This window comes from Tympanuchus pallidicinctus, unplaced genomic scaffold (genome assembly GCF_026119805.1).
Source record: "Tympanuchus pallidicinctus isolate F22 unplaced genomic scaffold, pur_lepc_1.0 scaffold3, whole genome shotgun sequence".
NCBI lineage: Eukaryota > Metazoa > Chordata > Aves > Galliformes > Phasianidae > Tympanuchus > Tympanuchus pallidicinctus.
Window position 1 is genome coordinate 41377437 of NW_026294747.1, and position 21634 is coordinate 41399070.

At 35.2% G+C, this 21634-nt stretch overlaps 1 protein-coding gene and 1 long non-coding RNA gene across 3 annotated transcripts in view; both read left to right on the forward strand.

Moving 5' to 3' along the window:
* FLRT2 (fibronectin leucine rich transmembrane protein 2) overlaps positions 1-7893 on the forward strand; it is a 55036-nt gene extending 47143 nt beyond the window's left edge. For both annotated transcript variants that reach the window (XM_052693494.1, XM_052693495.1), the window contains exon 2: positions 4316-7893. In XM_052693494.1, the coding sequence (XP_052549454.1) occupies positions 4741-6729 (1989 nt within the window). In that variant the 5' untranslated portion in view covers positions 4316-4740 and the 3' untranslated portion in view covers positions 6730-7893. The remainder of the gene's footprint in view (positions 1-4315) is intronic.
* Positions 7894-9250: 1357 nt separating this feature from the next.
* LOC128085725 (uncharacterized) lies at positions 9251-16400 on the forward strand. The gene is made up of 2 exons (XR_008209063.1): positions 9251-12772; positions 12823-16400. It is a non-coding gene; the product is annotated as an uncharacterized LOC128085725 (long non-coding RNA).
* Positions 16401-21634: the final 5234 nt, after the last annotated feature.

Here is a 21634-nt window from a genome sequence, read left to right on the forward strand (position 1 = left end):
TGGTAGCATTTTCAGTAATATATTTTAATTATTGAAACACAAATATTTATGGAAGCTAAATTGCATAGCCTATGCAAAGCAGTATGACTGAAGCTTGAAATCATCTGGATGCTCCTCAGCAGTAAAGGGGAGACTTAAAAAACCTTCATCATTACAGCTTCCAGCCAGATGTTTCAGCCTTTTTATAAATTTAATCAAAGTATGTGAAAGCAGCAGTTCAGTTTTAGTCTTGAAAAAATCAAATTTGAAATTTTTATCCAACACTCAAAGGTAGATATTAATTATGCCAAGAGAAAATTAAAATAAAGCTGGTTTGAGAAGACAGTGAGATAAAAACATTCCTCAAAAACTTCTAAGATGTAAAAAGGAACATTTTCATTGATGTCAGGTACTCAAGCCATTAAGCCAAATTTTCAGGCATGGCCACCTAAAATGAGTATGTATGCTCTAATCTATTTCAGTATGCCTCACTCAACTTCTATACTTCCTTCCTTAAATCCTGACAGGATTTAATATCCTGGTTGCAGTAAGACGGGAAATGTCCTAGAAACTTTGAAGACGTGTCTTGTGCTCCAAGGAGGATGCAGTGGGAAATAATAGACATTGAGTGTAAATGATAAAGAAATGGGAAAAAAAAATCAAGATAATGATGAGCAGATGTCTTATTACTGCTTGTTGATTTAAAAAAAAATAAGATGTTAACCGCAATATATTCTTTTACCCTTATCTTCTCTTCCCACCTTGATTTTTAGAATTTGCTGTCTTCACACTAAACAGGCTACTAACAATTTACAGTTTCTGACTTTAATTTATCTACTTCCCTAACTCTGCCTCTGCAAATAACCAATTCATTTATGGACAGACTCAGTTAAGATCTTCTAAGAATACTAAAAATATAGATTTTGCTTCAGAAAGCCAACATTACAGAGATGGGGAGAAAGCACAATTATTTTATCTACTCTCAGTGTTGATAATTACCTAAAGACAACTTTTCCAGCCTTCTGGAATTTACCTATGATGTTTTTCCTTCCAGGAATTTCATTTTCAAATCAAGAATGTTGCTCAAATCTTTTTTTTACATCTTTGGGATGGAAAATTCTAATTCAGGGACATAACTCAATTTGCATTTGGATTCTTGAGATCAGCTGAAATATTCTGCTCTTGCAACTGTTACAACCACTATGAATTATTATTAAATAGTTATAGAAGAATACTGAGGGAAAGTCTTTCCAAAATAATTTATTTAAACACATTCACTTGTGTATTTTCTTCCTTACTGCTTCCCTCTGTTACACCACAGTCAACTCTGAAGTCATAAATATCTTAATAGATTTGTCCTTGTGCTCTTGCACAATGAACAGCAGCTGCCTGAGTGACTACGCATTTTCTGTACTGTGAGTTTTAATGTCTCAGCATAGTAGTTACCAGTATGCTAGTTGGAATTTGGGATACTGGCATTAATAAAAGGACTCCTTTTCACAGAATTATAGAATCATTGAGGTTGGAAAAGACCACTAAGATCATGTAATCCAGTCACCTACCATCAATATCCACGTATTTCTCGTGGTGAGGAACCCAAAACTGAACACACTACTTGAGGTACTGGTGAGTACAGGGGGATGATTACCTCCCTGGCCCTGCTGGTCCTGCTTGCTACACTATTTCTGATACATGTTAGGATGCCATTGGCCTTCTTGGCCAATTTGGACACACTGCTGGTCATGTTCAGCTGACTGTCACACAGATCATAGAATCATAGAATTCCTAATGTTGGAAGGGACTCTTTAGAGGTCATCTAGTCCAAATCCCAACACCAGTTGTGTAGTCAACCAGCAACAGTAGTGTAAGGGAAGCAGAAAAGTTTTAAAAGATTTCTGAGAGCAAAATCACTGTAACCATAAAAAGGAGGGGAATTCCAAGTCACCTTCCAAAGTGTTGCTGTTGTTAAGTGACCATCCAGTCAAAATTCTTTTAATATATGATGGGAAGCACTGCATGATTTGACCCAATTTACTAAAATTTTTACTGAAATCTTTTATTTAGAAGCCCCATTTACCAAGCAGAGAGGCCCTTTAGGCAGAGTCCTAGAGTAAGGTGAATGTATAGGCACATATTAATACAATATTCTCACCTCAGGAGATCCCCAGTGTATCAGGAGCTGCAGCTGACTGTGGCTGCATGTCCTCAACTTGGATTCCTATCATAGCTGAGTGTCAGAAAAGCTTATTCAACAATCATATTTGTGATCAAAACAGAACTAAATATAATGTATTGATTTTTGTGGGAGGTGCAAATTGTCTCTGATGACAGAAAGGGAGTGAGAACCATTATTATTCTGCGCAGTCCCACGCATCTCAGAGGAGGCTCTTCTGCACATTCTTATTTTGGAAAGACAATGTCAGGACAGATCAGAGCTAGATTAGAGACAGGACAGATTAGAGACAGATAAACTGTCACACCTAGGATCATATTAGGATGCAATCCTGCTACAGAATCAGAAATTCTTATGTGATTGAAAAGAAAATACTCTCCACTAAAAAAAAAGAAAACACTCTTCAGTAGGGAACCTGCTTTTGCAGGGGAGTTGGACTCGATGATCTCTGGAGGTCCCTTCCAACCCTTACAATTCTGTGATTCTGTGATTCACCAAAATATGCCTGTGAGAGATAAATCTTTGAATAGTGGTGTAGATAATCTTACCATTTCAAGAAAAGGTCTGCATTATGGTACATTTACTAGACATAAACATAATGGTGAAGTAGAGGACTTTTCAGGGCCTCAGTTTTTATCTTCATCTGTTCCAGACATGAGGATGATATCTAATGACATTCCAAATAAGTACAGTAATCTACCAATGCAAGATTGCATGGCTATAAGATTTTGACTCCAAAAGAGATTTTTTGCACTTACAGTCCCATGTAGTATTTGGGATATGTTATAAACTGTACAACTGTAACAAAAACACAAGCTTTTGTGTACTCCTGAATGACATTTCTGGCACTACTGAAAAAAAATGGATGATGCTTAGTCTGTTTAAATAAAGGAAAAATAAATTTTAAAGATGATTTCTGTTCAACTTAAATCACAGCGAATGAACTTTGAGTTTGATCAAAAAATCTGGGAAATTATTTTGTTCAGGTAATTGAAATGAAAAACACTGAGATCTACAATACTTATTTATATCCTCTATTTTGGGTTATAAAATAAATCTCTTACATTTCATAATTTTATACATAGTTACATATATTTATACATATAGTAAGACAAGGAATGTTTTACTATAGCATGAAATGCAGTATCTTCCTTTTCATGCTTTAAAGTGTTGAAATTTTTAGTAAGAGATATGAATGACAAATAGTCATTCTGTGAAGCTTTAAGTTAAAAGTATTCTTAAAAGCTGAAAATATAAACTCATCTACACAAGAACTAACACTTTTTTAAATTATTTATTAAGCCATTCACCAACTGCTATGTAGCAGAATTAAAGGAAGTATCTAACCTTTATGGTTTCAAAAAAGGTGTTCTTTAGGAAAACTGTTGTTTTCTGAGCTGATATCCTAAAACAATAACTGAGCAGATGTGAGCCAGTTTCATTTAGTGGAGTGCTAATTCTGAAGTCTGTTGACAGCGCAGTTTACATAGGTAACAATATCAAGATGATAGCTTTAACAAATACATGTCTTACAGCAAAGTATCTTCTACTTGTAGATTACCATATTTTTCAGAAGACTCCCCTCATACATAACTAATTTACTGTAGTGAGGTGCAATAATCTGGTAATGTGCATTAAAGCTGTATGAGAAAATACATAAGGGCATTATGGAAATGGAAGCAGAACATTACAGATTCTGATAGGAAATGAAAAAATGTAGAGAATGTTTAAGTAGTATGGTCTAGAGTCTAGTCTGTCAAGTGTCAATGAATAGGGCTCACTGGAGTTCTGTAAAATAAAAAAAGAGTAAGACAAGAAAAAGTAAAATCTTTAAGTTTTAGCATTTGGAATTCTGTGAGATGACAAAGACTGGAGATACAATATGCAAGCAGAAGTGATAGTTCTAACTTTCACTGAAATCACTGAAAGTCTTTCAATCATTGCAGTGATTTTGTACCAAATCTATTTCAAGACCATTTAATAGTAATAGTAAGCTAATGTTTAATATTAATGCCTTTCTTTTTCTTTCTTTCTTTCTTTTTTTTTTTTTTAACAGAAGGCCATAAAGAGCACGAAACTTAGAATAGTCTTCCAAAGTGCTTGATCTTCCCTATGAAACATTTCATGGTATTCATTTTTTTTCTTCTTTTATTTCACACGCAGGCCAGATCCAGCTGATAGCTGTTATGAGGACTTTGATGACTTCAGAAAGCTGAGCATAACATCAACAGACTTCAATGAAAGGAAATAATATCACTCCAAGCAACTTGTACAGACAGCTTTTGGTAGCTTTAAATTAACTGGTTGCTCAACTACAAGAACACAGCTGTTGTTTCTTTCGGCACACATGGAGGAAAGCAACAAGATTTGTAACCCTGGCTAATAGGACTGTGGCTTTCTTATCAAAAGTAGGAGCTGGGCCAACTGTAAAATGATTATTTTATACTTAGCCTGAAGGACTTTACCTCTGCTTGAACACTGGACATAAACTGAAGCCAGTTTTAATGATCTGAGATTTTGCTACTTGTCCTTTATTATTGTTATTAGCTCTCTTTAACACTTTGATACTTTATTTCTTTAAATTGGAAATGGGTTCCTGGACTAGATTGTGGCCCTCAGACTGGGCTGTTCTCATGAAATCATGGCTTATCTTTTCCCTGGGGCTCTACATGCAGGTCTCCAAAACTTTGGCCTGTCCAAAAGTGTGCCGCTGCGATCGAAACTTTGTCTACTGTAATGAGCGAAGCTTGACCTCAGTGCCTCTTGGGATACCAGAGGGTGTAACCGTCCTCTACCTCCATAATAACCAAATAAATAATGCTGGATTTCCTGCAGAATTGCACAATGTCCAGTCTGTGCACACAGTCTATCTTTATGGCAACCAATTGGATGAGTTCCCAATGAACCTGCCCAAAAATGTCAGGGTTCTCCACTTGCAGGAAAACAACATTCAGACCATTTCTCGGGCTGCTCTTGCTCAGCTCTTGAAGCTGGAAGAACTGCACCTGGATGACAACTCCATCTCCACTGTTGGAGTTGAGGATGGGGCATTCCGGGAAGCCATCAGCCTCAAGCTTCTGTTCTTGTCCAAGAATCACTTAAGCAGTGTACCAGTAGGCCTTCCAGTGGACTTACAAGAACTTCGAGTAGATGAAAATCGAATTGCTGTCATTTCAGACTTGGCCTTCCAGAATCTTACAAGTTTGGAACGTCTGATTCTGGATGGCAATCTGCTTACTAATAAAGGCATAGCTGAAGGCACCTTTGGCCACCTCTCCAAGCTCAAGGAATTCTCTATAGTGCGTAATTCACTGATCCATCCTCCTTCTGATCTTCCAGGTACACATTTGCTAAGGCTCTACTTGCAAGACAACCAGATAACCCATATACCACTTACAGCCTTCTCAAACCTTCACAAACTGGAACGTCTTGATATTTCCAACAATCAGCTTCGTATGTTGGTAAAGGGTGTATTTGATGATCTCCACAACTTGAGGCAACTCACTGTAAGGAATAATCCCTGGTTATGTGACTGCAGCATTAAGTGGGTCACTGAATGGCTCAAGTTTATTCCCTCTTCCATCAATGTACGGGGTTTTATGTGTCAGGGACCAGAGCAGGTCCGAGGTATGGCAGTCAGGGAGCTTAATATGAATATGCTGTCATGCCCCACCACTACCCCAGGTATGTCACTTGTCATCACCCCAGTTCCAGCTACAGCTAAGCCAACTACATTAGTTCCCTCCTCATCAGTTCCTCCCCCAAGTACTAAGTATAGTCCTCTGACTCCTATCATAGTCGCACTCCCCACTGTGCCTGACAGGGAAGACAGAGAAAGGGTAACACCTCCTATATCTGAGCGAATTCAACTCTCTATCCATTTTGTGAATGATACTTGCATCCAGGTTAACTGGATATCTGTTTTTACTGTGATGGCATATAAACTCACATGGGTTAAAATGGGCCATAGTCTGGTAGGGGGAATTGTTCAGGAACGAATAGTTAGTGGTGAGAAACAACACTTCAGCTTGGTAAATCTGGAGCCCAAATCCACCTATCGGATTTGCTTGGTTCCTCTGGATGCTTACAATAATTACCGAACTGGAGAAGACACTGTCTGTTCAGAAGCCACAACAAAGGCTTCCTTTTCGAACAGTGGTGGCAACATTCCCTCCAGCCATGAGCAGACAACTTCTCAGAACCTGGGCTCCCCATTTCTGCTTGCAGGTTTAATTGGGGGTGCAGTGATATTTGTGCTCGTGGTCCTTCTCAGCATTTTTTGCTGGCACATGCACAAAAAGGGGCGTTACACCTCCCAGAAGTGGAAATACAATCGAGGTCGTCGGAAAGATGACTACTGTGAGGCAGGAACCAAGAAGGACAACTCCATCCTGGAAATGACAGAAACCAGCTTCCAGATTGTGTCCTTAAATAATGATCAGCTCCTTAAAGGAGATTTCAGACTGCAGCCCATTTATACCCCAAATGGGGGCATTAACTACACAGACTGTCACATCCCCAATAACATACGATACTGCAATAGCAATGTCTCAGACCTGGAGCACTGTCATACGTGATAGTAAGGGGAGATGGGGGTGTAAAGGATAAAGAGAAAAAACTCTGAGAAAGTAACCCTCACAGCAATGAAAAAATTACATTTGATAAATGTTAAACAGATGCATTTATGCATTTGAATACTCTGTAATTTATACGGTGTACTATATAATGGGATTTAAAAAGTGCTATCTTTTCTATTTCAAGTCAATTGCAAATGGTTTTGTAACTCTTTGCTTTTTAAATCTTAAAAAAATATTGCTAAGTACTGTACAGGGTTGTACAATAAGAACCCAGTGTCATGGCAAAGGAAAGAATGATTCATTCTTCAAACATTAACCACTTTGCTGTCGAAGCTCTCTGAGGGATGTAAGTTCCTAGGTGTCCTGTAATACAGGAAAATAAGTGCATATTAAAACAGGGTTACTAGGAACAGCCAAAAGCAATTCAGATAAAATGGGTAAAACCCATTTGGCTCAAATCCAGCAGTTGCTGTTGCATTTCAAACCATTTAAAATATTTCTGTCCCCCTTTCTCAGTTATGTACTTCCTACCTCCAACTCAAAGCTGGAGTTCTGACTGCTACCAAAAAGGCTACTTGTTATTTAATTAGGTTTTCCCAACATACTTGGAAAGGTAGACAGAACTCAGTGTCAAACATGAAGTGACCTTGATTTCTATTTGCAAAAGCTATTCTGAAAATGTCCCCCAGTGCCATGCATTTTTATGTTAGAAATGGTTCCAGCCTTTCATTATGGTTAAGAAGCTTCACAAATTCTTTAACCCTTCTCAGTGGGAGATGAAGGTTATCAGTATGTAAGAGGTAGTTGTCATTAGATTACACTTCTCATTAATAGATCAATATTTGTTGACAGCATGTTCAGGTAAAACCTGAACAAGGGAAATTCTAAGCGCTCTCAACTCTGTGGTATTCATGTAGAATTTACAGTCTAAAAGTGGAAATTGCTGAAAACTTGTTTCAAAACATAACGTCAATGGAAACGTTGCCATTGACTTTTATGGTTCAAGCTCTGTGTGATTTAGCAGTTTGAGTTACAGTCAGTATGAAGAAAGAAAAAGGTAAAAACAATCAACAAAAGAAAAATAATCGTGAAAGATGTTTTTAATTTTTTTTTAATTTATTTATTACTGAAGACCTCTGGGCCTATTGTGAACTGAAATATGAACAGCAGGGAAAATCGTGAATAAATTCAGGGTTGCTTTTTTTCCATTCATGTGAACGGAGATGGATATTAATTGAAAAATTTTGAGAGCACAAGTACACTGTTTCTCCAAATTACCCTTCTTTTATCTTAACCTTTTAAAATTTTCCACAATGATCTGTATTTAAAAATCAACAGGTGGGCTTGGAATTTGTTCCTTAGTTCCCTCAAATTCTTTACTTGGAATCACTTCTGAGTCATGCATTAGGTGAAGCATCAAGCTTGTATGAAAATTATGATGCTGCTCTCAAAATTAGACTATGTTTCAACAGCTCCAACTGACTCCACTGACTCTATGACTGCCAAGAACTCTGGATTTTTTGCCAACCCAGTGGTAGAGCTTAATTCTTCCCTTCCCTTCCCTTCCCTTCCCTTCCCTTCCCTTCCCTTCCCTTCCCTTCCCTTCCCTTCCCTTCCCTTCCCTTCCCTTCCCTTCCCTTCCCTTCCCTTCCCTTCCCTTCTCTTCCCTTCCCTTCCCTTCCTTTCCCTCTTCTCCCTTCCCCCTTCCCCCTTCTCCCTTCTCCCTTCTCCCTCCTCCCTTCTCCCTCCTCCCTCCTCCCTCCTCCCTCCTCCCTTCTCCCTTCTCCCTTCCCCCTTCTCCCTTTCCTTTTTTTTCTTTTAAATGTAACTTATTTCTCCTGAGCTTGGGGACAAGCAAAAATTCACAACAAGGAGAAGAAAGAGAAGCAATTATTATTATTATTATTATTTTTTTATGGAGTAGGGAGCGAAAGAAAATTTTTTTTTTGCAGTGACTATCTAGGGACAAATAAGTGAATCAGAAATAAAAGCTGGGGCGCTTTTGCTGTGCAGTGCTTAGACTTTTCATTTTATGAGGTTTTTTATGTTGGGAAAGAGGGTTTTAATCCTTTCCTTTGCTGATTTCAGTCAATCTGTTCTTGAAACGCAGCAGTCTATGAGTGTGCATTTTCTCAAATTCAAATTGGATGATAACATTCATTTTCTGAAAGTGAAAAATGAATCCAGTTATGATCGATGGCAAAGTACAATCATTATATAAGGAACTGCATCCTCACCCTCACACCTTTTATAACTGCAGTTTGAAATTCCACTCTATATTCTGTTTATTTGCTGTTTTCTCCAGCTATAACAGGTATTTTAGGCAACCTGTGTGGCTACTATAATAGTAAAGTCACTGAAATTTTGCTGAATAAAGCCTGCCATATGACTTCAAATGGTGTAATTCTAGATAGAAATGTCTATGCAAAGTCTTTTCTCTATGACCTATTTGCTCAAGATTATGATGAGAAGATTATGATACATTTGATACATGATTATGATACATGAGAGATTATGATACATTTGGTTTGTTTAATATGTTTTAGCTGCCAAAGCCCAAACGACAAGCAGCAAATAGTTGTGCTTCTGCACACTTCCATTGCATGATGGACATGTAAGAGTTTCAGATTAAGTAGACTGGGATTCCTACTGGGTATGGATGTAGCATATGATTTCACAGAAATAACAAGCAGTAAGTTTGATTTCAAAAGGCATCTTTTGAATGTATGCACATGGTAGCCTTTCATACTTGGATGACTGATGCTAGAGGAATCTTTATCCTCCTTTTTGAACATCTTCTGTTGTAGGCCTCAGGATACCATAGTTTTAGGATGAGCTAGGCACCTTACTTGTAGCAAATTTCTTATTCAGGGAATTCAGCTTTACTCTAAGTGAAAAATCACAAGCCCAAAATGTGGCAAACAAGCCCAAAAAATGACAACAAATGTGGTCACTGTTCCAATAAGATAGAAATTGAAGACATTCATAAAATGTGTGGTTTGATCTCAGATGATGAAATGTATATATATATGTGCAGAGTATAACTGGCTTGCCTAGATAAAAAATCAAAGTAATATTAAAGATAATGTAGTTTAAGCTTCTTTTCTGTTTGAAGAAGAAAATATATAATTATAAGGGATACTGACAAAGATTCTTTTTAAGTACACTTCAGAAAAAAATCCGAAAGCTACTTACAACAAAATTCAAGGATAGCCATGGGAGAACTACTTAAGGAAATTCACAATTGTACTCTTAATAATCTAATAAGACATACATTGAATTTGAAGAGTGTTTCTTCCTATTGTAATTGCTTTCCAGCTGCAGAACAATTCATGTATTTCAGCCTACAGCAGAGCTGGGGACTTTTCAAAGTGTCAGCCACACACTCTTCATTTTCTATCATCTGGATAAGAATATTGAGGAGTTTTCATTAGATTTGGGGAAAAAAAAAATCAGAGGCAAGAGTGGACAATGATCTTTTGGAGTAACCTTTTTCCTTAGGCTTGTGAAAGTGGGGCCATCTTCACTTAGTAGAAATGTCTGACCACAGATGCTAGTTAAGGGAACAGAAATCCCAAATGTGTACACATACAACTCATTAGAAACTCAAAAGTGATGAATTCTTTATCCTTATTTGTAAGTGTTCATTGAATGTGGGGACAAATGAATGGTTACAGACAACATCTCACCCATTGTCCATTGTTAACTGCTAGTAATTGACCTAAGTGTACAGATAACATTGATGAGTGAAATAAAAAAAAGTTTAAGTGAAATTATGTTACACTGGTATCTCAACACAACTTTGTTCAGTGCTACAGTTCCTTTTGAAGATTTATTTACAAACAGGTCCTTGTTTTCACAGATTCTATCATTATAACAAATGTCCCTTGCATGTAGTTTGTTAGCAAAAAAAAAAAAACCCAAAAATAAAAAACAAACAAACAAAAAGCGTATCTGAGGCATGCATGGACTTTTCGTTAAAAAGTTTTTCCTGGAAACTATTATTGAATTTCTTCATAAGAATATTTAGACATTGGTTTAGTACTGACTTCAAATATTAGCAATTTTTTCTGTAAGTCAAAAAAAAAATACAATGAATGTGATGTTAAAAAAAATTAAATAGCTTATGCTATTTTCTACTAGAGTAGTTCAACTATATCTTTTCTCTCAATCATTTTCTCTTTTTAAGAGAGAAATTTCTTCCTCTAAGAAAAGTATTGATTTTAATTTTACAAGGAAAATAACTTTATGCATATTATATTTTAAGAAGGGTCTACATAAGGCACTTTATTGATGATATTGAAAGGAAAATTGCCTCAGATTTTGACAGTGAAGTGGTTAATCCCCATCTATAATACTTCTTCACCATAAATTATAACATGGAGATATATATATTTTTTTTTTCTTTAGAGCATGAGAATAATTGTTTTACTCAGTAGGAAAACAAATGACAAAAAAAAAAAAAAAAAAAAGAAAAAAGAAAAAAAAAAAAAGAAATGAGTGCCAAACCCAGGCATTACTGGCTTTAAGTCTCTTTAAATAATGCCTGGTGCTCTCTTCCACAGATATAATCCTAGGAAGCTGATGATTACCCCTCCCCTGAAGTCTACTGAACTGGGCACTCTCTATCTCAAATGATAATACAGTCAGTATCAAACTATTTGGCATTAAACTTAAGTAAAGCATAGGATGCCTTGCTCTTTTAAAGAACACTGGCTAGTATTTCTTCTGCAAAACTAGTCCAAAAGTGATCTGACAAGCTTTTATTATACAGGGACTATGTAGGACTTGTGCCCAATGACAACTGACTGCTGATCCTCTCAGAAACAAGCCACTAAATAAATTGCTATGATCACTTGGTCCCAGATATCTGAAGATTCAAAAAACTGATTTTAACTGCGACATGCATACATGATTCTGTTCTGTGTATGGTATATTTTCTGTCTTTAACATAGAAAATTAGATGATTTGAAGTCTGCATTATCTGTTTTCTGCAATATGCCATGTTGCACGCATTGTTAACTTCAAAACCTCGCTATACACTATATATTATCTTGTTGACATATTCAGTAAAAAGTTACTTAAAAAACAATAACATCAATCCTGCTGTATTTATATGAACAAGTTGATTAAGAATGTGAGCATGTGAGAGGGGAAATAGAAAAACAAAAATTCTGTTCTTTCATTCCTGGAACATTTTTTTCAAATGTTTTATTGTATGCCCATGCTTTTCAGATGCTAAAGAATGAATATTTTTATCTTCTGTCTGTTAAAAATAATTTGTTACTTCCATTTCTCGGATTTAATGGTAATAGGGTTACCTCATTTTGATATGCATATAAGAAATTGGTGTAAAGATCAGATTGTAATCCAGTATTTCCAATTGATGGGGACAGTTAAGCAACTATACACATCTACAACAAATAATTACATGTGGAAGCTAGGACCCATTATATGCATAGTCATTCGGTAAATACACTTGACATTCATCATTGACAGTCTTAAATCTATATTTTGCCTATTTATTCTTTCCTTGAAATGAGATGTGATTTTCTTTACAATTCTCCCTTCAAAATTTTTCTTGAATTTTCAGAATTTTTCAGACATAAGCCTTAATAAATTGTTGTATACCTTCTACCTAATATTTGGCATTATATGCAGCATGTATAAAGTTATGCTTTAGGTACATGGGAAAGAATAGTTACATATACAGTAACTAAATTTTGACTTAGACAGAACCTGAAATACTGAATGTTACACGCTGTGTTGCTTTAGAGTTTAGGAGTTCAACATTGACGAATGTCATAATTCTTATGTGAATTATCTCATTCTCTGTCTTAACCCTGAAAGACATGGAAGACTACCAGTAGATGCTGTACGATACATCTACATGTACACCACTTCCTCCATCATTCACTACACTTCCTGAACTTGGTATTTCCCCTGAGCTAGACTGGTACCTAAGTTATCTTTTCTTACCATGGGAAGGTGGAGAATAGAAGTAACAGAAATATATAAGCACTGGTGGCCATTTAGGTATTCTGTAAAAAAAAAAAAAAAAAAAAAAAAAAAAAAAAAAAAAAGAAAAGAAAGAAAAGAAAAAAAAAAGCAATGATTTAATGATTTTATATTCCCTTCTTCAAAAAGAAAAAAAAAGAAGAAAAGTAAGGAGAAAGACCACTGATTGCCTCATCAGTTAATATTTTAGTCGTCCACACTACTGATTTCTCTTAATAGGGAACTATAATTATATCTATTTATTTGTTAGTTCAGTTATCTGTGCTTTAATTCCAAGGGTTTTCCCAAGGATTTAGCCTCAAGAAGCTCTCAAAGTAAGTACAAGGAAGAGTATTTTTCAATAATTTTCACTCAATATTATTCAATATTACACTTTAAAGTGAATATTTCTATATAGACAAGGAATGGCGCCATAAGGAAAGGGTGTGTTTAGTCATAAAAGTATGAAATAAATATTTTTGTTCTACTTGAAACTCCACTGTCAGTGAAGACTCAAATGAAATGTGGTGACAATTTAAAAATAATTTGCAATCTTAAAACAAGCTAGAACACTTATAGTGGAATCCTGCTCCAATGATTTCAATTATAATCCAAATATTTATAGGAACAAAACATATATCAGAAAGATTATTAAAAACATCCAGTATGATACACTATATAATGTTACACTGAGTGGTGTCCAAGAAATAACCAAGTAAAACAGTAGGCCTAAGCTTTATAAACTTGGTATCTGTTACAAAAAGGTAGTGGTGAAATGAAATGCAAATACTTCACAGAAACTGAGGTAAAATAATAATATAAAACAGAGCAACAGTGTTCATTACAAAGACACAGATATATAAGCTTTTAAAATTCTCAAAAAGGTCACTGAGCATGGCAAGAAGATTTTTTACATACAAGTATGCATATTTTCTGCTTAGAATTCCATACAAACGATAACATGTAACTGCAAAAATGCATGCATGAATTTGCATTAAAAGTTTTATTCCTTAAAGTTTATATTATAGATACACTGAGGGGCATCTCGTGTAGAGTAAGAACAGTCTTGACCCTGTGCATTGGGTCTATTCAAATGGAGAAAGCAGACAGAAGAATGAAAATCGTGCTGATTACACTATACTGTTTTTCTAATTGTGGAATAACTTGAAGATGTATAAACTGTCATGGAAAATCTGACTCGAACTGGTGTATTTACAGCTTTAACATTCTCTGCACAAAAGCAAGATGTTTCTGTGATGAATAACAGTCCATGTCCTAAAATGAACGTGACTATTCTTGAAAAGCACAATTGCCAGAAATATACAATGAAAATGTTGAATTCCTCAACTGAAATAATTATTTTAACTCATAAATTTTGAGCAGATAATCACACAGATAAAAAATTTTTTGTGATAGGTATTTGAAGAATATATTTAAAGAATGAAATGACCTAGTTTTTATACTTTAAAACAAATTGCTGATAAAGGAAAAACATTATTTTCTCTGAAGATGATATATAGTAGTAATGATGTACAGGAAACAGTAATAATCCTTTTTATTGACATTTTTTTTGGATATGAAGAAAGACTCACATGCCCTTTCACATAATTTTATATTTCCTCTGCAATTTTTCAAACTTTTCAGATCAGATCCTCCTCTAATAAATATACAATATTCCAAAACAAGTAAATTCTCAAAAATGCCTATAGCCCCTTAAATGAACAGATTCAAAAGAGATGCAATAAAATTCCTATTTACAGGAAATTCACAATGCTTTCTCAAAACTTCAGTAGTATTTGAAAAGATGACTAACAAACTGGAATAGCTTTATATTTCTAGTTATAAGGCCTTCCAAATTTCTAACCCACTCACCTGAATTTAAAGCTTTGCCTTGGCCTTAAAGTCATATGATTTAGATGACACTCTTGTAAAGCTAATCTTGTATGCCTTCACAAACTGGTTTGTGCATTCACAGTTCAGAAACCAATGTGTAATTCATTGTTCTCTGACTTACAATGCAAATGTTAAGAATTTTCCTGATTAAAGAAACATGTTAAGAAAACTTGAGAGTTGGTGTGAAGTCAAATACCGTAGTACATTTTAATGCAAATGTAATTTCTTCAAGCAGAGAGTTAGTGTTTCTTTATAGGTAAGGACTGAAAAAAACAAACAAAAAAAAACCCCAGCATATTAACTCTATTGTTTTTCAAAAAATAATTTCTCACCAATACTAGCCACTACTCCTAGCTGATGACAAGCATGTTTGACTTCAAAAGGTAAATACATGGAGAAAGGGGAGATATTCTAAATTATCACAGTAATTCTGATATTATGTGATTGAGTACTTAAAAAAAACATCTTAAAGGTATTAAAGTGTTTCTTATTAAATATCCCTACTAAGCATGCATTTTATTTGTTATTCACAAACAATAAGACTATGCAGCTTTTCACTTACATTTTCATTGTGTATCTTGAAGACAATCATTTCTTTTTTGCCTGATTACAGACAGTAATATCAGGTTCATGGTTTTCTCAGATCTAATTGGTCATGATGTTTGTTTGGAGAGCTCCCACTGCACTGAAATACTTTGTCATCTGTGAAAATTTTGAGGAATAGTCTACTGTCTTTATGTGATACCTGCTTTCATGGCAAATTTACAGTTAACTATAATTCTATATATTTCTGCTTTGGTTTTGGCATTCTTCTGTACAAGTCAAAATTAAGAACAAGTGGAAAATGGAATAGAGTCATTAGGGTAAATAAAATGTATTTCTGTTAACATTATAGCAACCGTCTTCCTAGCAGAAGAATTAAAATATAAGAAGATCAAGTTAAGGAAAAAAATTTGAAAGAGTTTTTCTATAAATTTTAGGTTAAATTCATTATTTTTTCAGCATTTTGTTTCAGCTAGAAAGTTTTTCTCTGAAATCTGAGTAATCTAGGATTTGTGGCTATAGGAATTTTATGTTTGTAGGTTGTGGTTATTGCAGACTATTACCAGTAACTGCACATAGAGAATGGGACCAATATTTCTTCTTCCTCAATCAGATACAACAAATTGGCTTCTGAGTTAAGTCAGCTGGTTCACTTAGATGTCTCTCAGAAAACGAAGTGTCCTGAAAAGGAGGGAAGTAACTGAAGTCTTGTCATTTTTCCTTGCTGACTCAAGAAGATGGCAGAGTGGAGCTGGAATATTTCATGAGAGGATGCAGGAAATTACAGATCTTCTTCAATGTTATGCAGGAACTTTGTTTTGTACAGTACCCCATGAAGGTACCTTCACTTCATCCTCTCAGAGGCCTACAACAGTGGGACTATCAATGCAGGGAAGGATTTGAGTTTAACTTTTTTTTGTAGTCTTTTAATTATCATTCCCTATAAGTTCTGGATTCAGACTATAAAATACACAGAGGTACCAACCCTCAACTTCTCTTGTCTTAATGTCGTTTTTACTATACCATGTCAATTTTTTTTCTGGCACAATTGGCTTAGAGGATAGATCACTGCTTGCTGACTCGCAAGATAATAACATTTAAAACTGTTTGTATTTAAGACTTAAAAAAGAAGAAAAAGGAAAAAAAAAAAAAAAAAAGCTGTGTTTCAATTGACTGCAATTTTGGGATTTGCCCTTTATCTTACAACTGCAACACTCAAAATTTTTGCACATATGTTAGATACACAGACATAAATATAAAAACATATACATGCATATGCTATGTATGTCTGTATACAAGTACAAATTGGTTTATGTTAAACCCTGTACTGATCTTTTGTTCTGGATTTGTGCATTAATTCTGTTTCACTTAAGCTTCTTAGAGAAAGCAAGATGTAGAATATCATGAATTATTTTTGTTTGTTTGTTTGGGTTTTTTTTTTTTTATTATTATTATTATTATTATTTATTTATTTTTTTGTTGTTGTTGTTGTTTAAAGAACTGTGTTGTCAGTGTTGGTGAGAACATCTTTTCAATAATGTATGTGCCTTGGTAGTATGTGCATTAAAACTTAAATAATACAAAGAGGATGAACACAGCTTCTGGAAGGGATACTTTGCACTTGCTGAAATGTACTTTCCAGTACACAAAGCACAGCTGACAAATCAGTTTACAGCAGGAGTGTGTGGCTGTTGAACTGCAGACAGAGGAGAATGTACGAAAAGACAGTGTATAACTAAAAATACATATGAACAAGCAGAGAATGATTCAGATGTCTCCACATTGTTAGTATTGGTGTTGAATATTTCTGTGTATTTTCCTTTTCTGTGACATATCTTTCCCTGATCTTAACAATTTTTCCTTCTCACATGAACTGTCTTTCAACTCATTCTTCACTTTCTGCATCATGTAGAACTTTTATTAAACTGAATTATTGTGGGAAGTCCAAAATAAGGGCTGTTCTCATGCCTATGGGGATGTATTTGGATCTAGCAATGCATATGGTCAGTGTTCCCCATTACCCACCTCTTGTAGTCACCTATTATCCTTATGTTGAAAAAATATCTTGATGAGATGAACCACACAGCTAGCATACTATTCCAGGAAGACTTAGATATTTGCAAGTATATTCTACGAAATCTTCTTCCAGTGTACAGTTTGGGAGGTTCTCTATTTGAGCAAATATGCAAGGATTATCACATTCCAGAACAGCCTTTGCACTTCTTTCTTTGTTCCCTGATATTTCCCTTCAGCACTAGAGTGCTGAAATGAAATTCAGAAGGCTTCCAATTGCTTCAGTTATTCCTATGCACATTAGATATCCTGACAGTTATTATATTAAACTATGACACATCCAATTCTATGTCTGGGAGCAGGAGCTACTGGGCCAGAGTCAATGACTGTACATTTAATCACATGGTAGCCTACAAAGCAAACTCTCTAAGTCCCATACCTCGCTCTGATCTTCTAAACAAGGGTATTTCATGAAGAGCTGTGAATCTGGTGCTCTCCACTTTAAAACACGTGTCTTTGCAATATCAATTTTTTTCATTATGAGACTTTATTTTTTTACACACAGGATTGCATATGTATTTCTAAATTTCTCATATTCAGAAATAGAAAAGTATGCAAAATGCTGGTCTTCCTAGAACTTAATTATTTTCCAGCTACAGTTCATTCCTACCTGTGATGAAATTATATGTGAGTAAAAAATTTCTTTCTAATTCTTATATTTTCTGTAATGGTCTACTCTGTGCATCAGAGCTAATGCACCATTTGTGAGGGAAAAAAAAAAAAAGAGAGAGAAAATAGAATTTGGAATACACAAACTGTATTTTTACAAAATGCATTTTGAATAAATATAGATCCAAACAAAAAAAAATTGGTACAAATCTGGGGTATTTAGATTCTGTTTGGTAAATATACAAAAGATCTGTATCTGAGAAACATTTTCAACCAAAGGGATTTAATTACATTAGCTGATTATTTAAAGGTATGAAGTAATAGACTACTGATTTATTTTATGTCTAGATTGAGGAGATAAAATATTGGATATTTATGTTTTCCAACCCTGTATTTCCTAAATTAGAATTACTCCTTTTTTTTTTTCCTCCTGCTAATATCAATGTCAGCATATTTTTCAAAACAACAAAGAAAAAGATCAAAACAAATATTTCTCTGCCTTGTTATGCAAGATAAATTGTTTGAAGAAAATTTCTGCAAGCCCCAGTAGTTCAACATAATTTTATCAAGAGACACGATTTTTCAGTTTCAAAGGCTGATCTTAATTTCAAATTGTAGAGAAATGAACTGTCAGATAAGCACTTCTACTACATTGATTGTAAAAAGTGACAGACACTCATTTGGGTTTTACTGAAGACTGAGATTGAAATAGCTGCAGAAAATAAAAAAGTTATGAGTAAGACACTAGCAACATTACCCTATTGAGTGCAGAGTAGTATAAACCTGGGTAAATGGATATCCTTGTGTTCAAATTTATTGCTTGCTATAAAATATTTTGTTTTCTAATGAACGTTATGACCATCACAACTTTATTCTCAAGGTGTTTCCAGTAATTGTTCAAAACTTGAGTTTCAGCAACATTCCACTTTAGAAAGGTCTATTAGTCATGATAAATTCCAGTCCTTTTGTTTAATGGCTGCTCCCAGCCCTGACAGGTTTTTGGTAATGCTCTCTTGGATTTGCTTGCAGGTTTTTTCCTTTCATTTTTCTTGCTTGACTGCCCCGGCTGGAGCAGATCATGGGGAGTGTGTCTCATATTTTTCCATTTACAGTGCAGCTGTGCAAGAGGGGAGAGGAAAAATGTCTGATCATTTCAATGTTCTGATGGTGACCCCAGAGCAGTTTGCAGGCAGTCCAATGTGCACAGCGAATGTGGAGCACTAAGGCAGGTGCCAAGAAAGGGGAGGGTTACAACGACATGATGGACTGTAAGAGTGTCTGACACCTCTGCTCAGTGTCATACTGCTTGCCTTGTGTGTCTCTAGCCTTCAATTTGACACGTGTATCAGCATAAGGATCACTACTGAGCAACCTGTAATATGTTTACAAGCCCTTTGGGCAATGTGAACAGCATAGATGAAACTTAAACCTGGTTTATGAGTTTAGCTCTGTATTCTTCAGTTTCTGTTCATGAACTACATGCATTTCATTCTTTAAAAAAAAACCAGCAACAACAACAACAAAATTAGGATCATAAATAAAGCACAAAAGCCAAAGCTTTTAGAATTTGTAAAGGAATCAGATTTCATGCCAAAGTCTTCCTTTACATATTATTCAATAATTTCTATTAAAATTTTTAATAGGAAATCCACATCCTTTAAGAATACTTGAATGTATCTATTTTTAACAAAGACGAGGATTGCATGGGAGTTTTAAAGGGATGGTATGGTCTTTGAATCACATTACTTACTTCTTGAGAGAGATTTCAACAAATTCAGCAAGCTCTGGACTGGATCCTGAATGTAGTAGCATATCTATAGCCAAAAATATGATAACTTCACTGTCAGATTAGTAAAACTTACGTGAAAAGCCATCAAATTCAGTTATGGTTTCTTCTGCAAAATATCTATAAAGTTCTAACCTTTAGTGTCAGGTAGTGCATAGAAAATAGAAATTCTGGCACCAAAATGCTAATGATTCCAAGTCTGCATGCCTGTTGATTCTTGCTTATAAGGGGCAAATGATGTATTCTTTACTGACCTGCTTGACGTAAGCACTATATAAAAGCTAGGCATTTTCATTATTTCACCTTATACGTGTGATCTGTACTGAAAACCATGAGATTAATCTAGAGACATTTTAGGAGATAAGATTCTAATTTACCATTTTAGCAAAGAGACTTCTTTAACCTGATATATGTACTCCATAGGATCTCAGTAAAGGTTCCACGCTGCAGTAGAATTATATATTTACAATATTGTAACTTCTGCTTAAAATGATTGTGCGCAGAATGGAAGCAACAATTACCTATGAAACCAGGAGATCATTGTTAGTATAACTGAAATCCTGTCTAAGTAAAGAGTTAGTAAATATCTAACTGTAACAAGTTAATTAAAAGAGAGAGAGAGAGAGAGAGAGAGAGAGAGAGAAAATAAGGAACAACAATAAAAGGATACCATTATACAATCTCACCCTTCCAAAAATAAAACCCAAAAATCCCAAACCAACCAAACCAGAGCCAAACCAGAACACCCTCAATAATAGTAGAGCTAGAATTGTTGCAGACACTTCCTAAGCTACTATCCATTCTTCTGGTGTTAGGCACATCTTTCTATTGCCTTTCAAGAGCCTTTTGTGTATATTATATGTGATATTATATGGCAAATCACTTGGATCCCAAATCCTTCACAGAGAGGACTATGGTATTAACACTACATATTTTTCTTCCTCACATTAGGGTCTGCTAGTGTCACTTCAGTATGCTTACTAATAATATTTTGTAACATGTTTTTTCTTTATGATTCTGTAAGTCTACGTTATGTCCGAATTTACTACTTACAAGTACCTTTTGATATTTCTGAAAACAATGTTGTTCATATTTGCATTTCTTTAACTGATCATTCATTAATTATTTATAGTCATGGTCTCTTCAGTGCTAACCTGTGACCCATCTCTTACCAAGTATGCCTTTCACAGATTCATAAAATCACAGAACAGTCCAGAATTGTGTCCAGATGTCTTTTGAATATCTTCAAGAAAAGAGATGCCACTGCCTCTCCAGGCAACCTGTTCCAGTTGCTTATTCACCCTTTATTCCTCTATACTGCATCCTGTTCTTCTGTAATATTTCACCATATATGTATGTATGAACAGTAAGTGGGATAGAAAACATGTCCTATGCAGAGAGGCTGAGTACTCCTGGTCTGACAGACCTGAAGGCTGAGAGGCAACCTCATTGCTTTCTTCAACTTCCTGAGGTAGAGAAGCACAGAGGGAAGTGCTGGGCTCTGCTCCTGGAGATGATGTCAAGACCTGCAGGAATGTCCCAAAGTTGCACCATGGGAGGGTCAGATTGGACATTAGGAAAATTTTCTGCACTATGAGGGTGGTCAAACACTGCAAAAAAGCTCCCTAGAGAGGTGGTTGATGCCTTATGACTATAAGTGTTCAACAGACTTTTGGACAATGCTCTCATTAGTACACTTTGATATTTTGGGTAGTCCCAAAGAGGTCAGGGAGATAGATTTGATCATAGAATGTCCCTTTCAATTAACGTATTATCTTCTCCTTTCATTTCTTCGTTATTTAGAATCACTAATATCTCATTCCATACAGAATAACTACTTATTGCAATTACATATGCAAAATTATGGTTACATTGTAAGAAGAAAAGCAGTATTAAGTCTGATTAGGCATGGTCACCCAACCGTGAGAGAAAAATATTGTTACAATTAAAGAAGTCAAAGTAAAATGCCAGGCAGATCAAGGCAAGATCAGACAAAATAAGCTT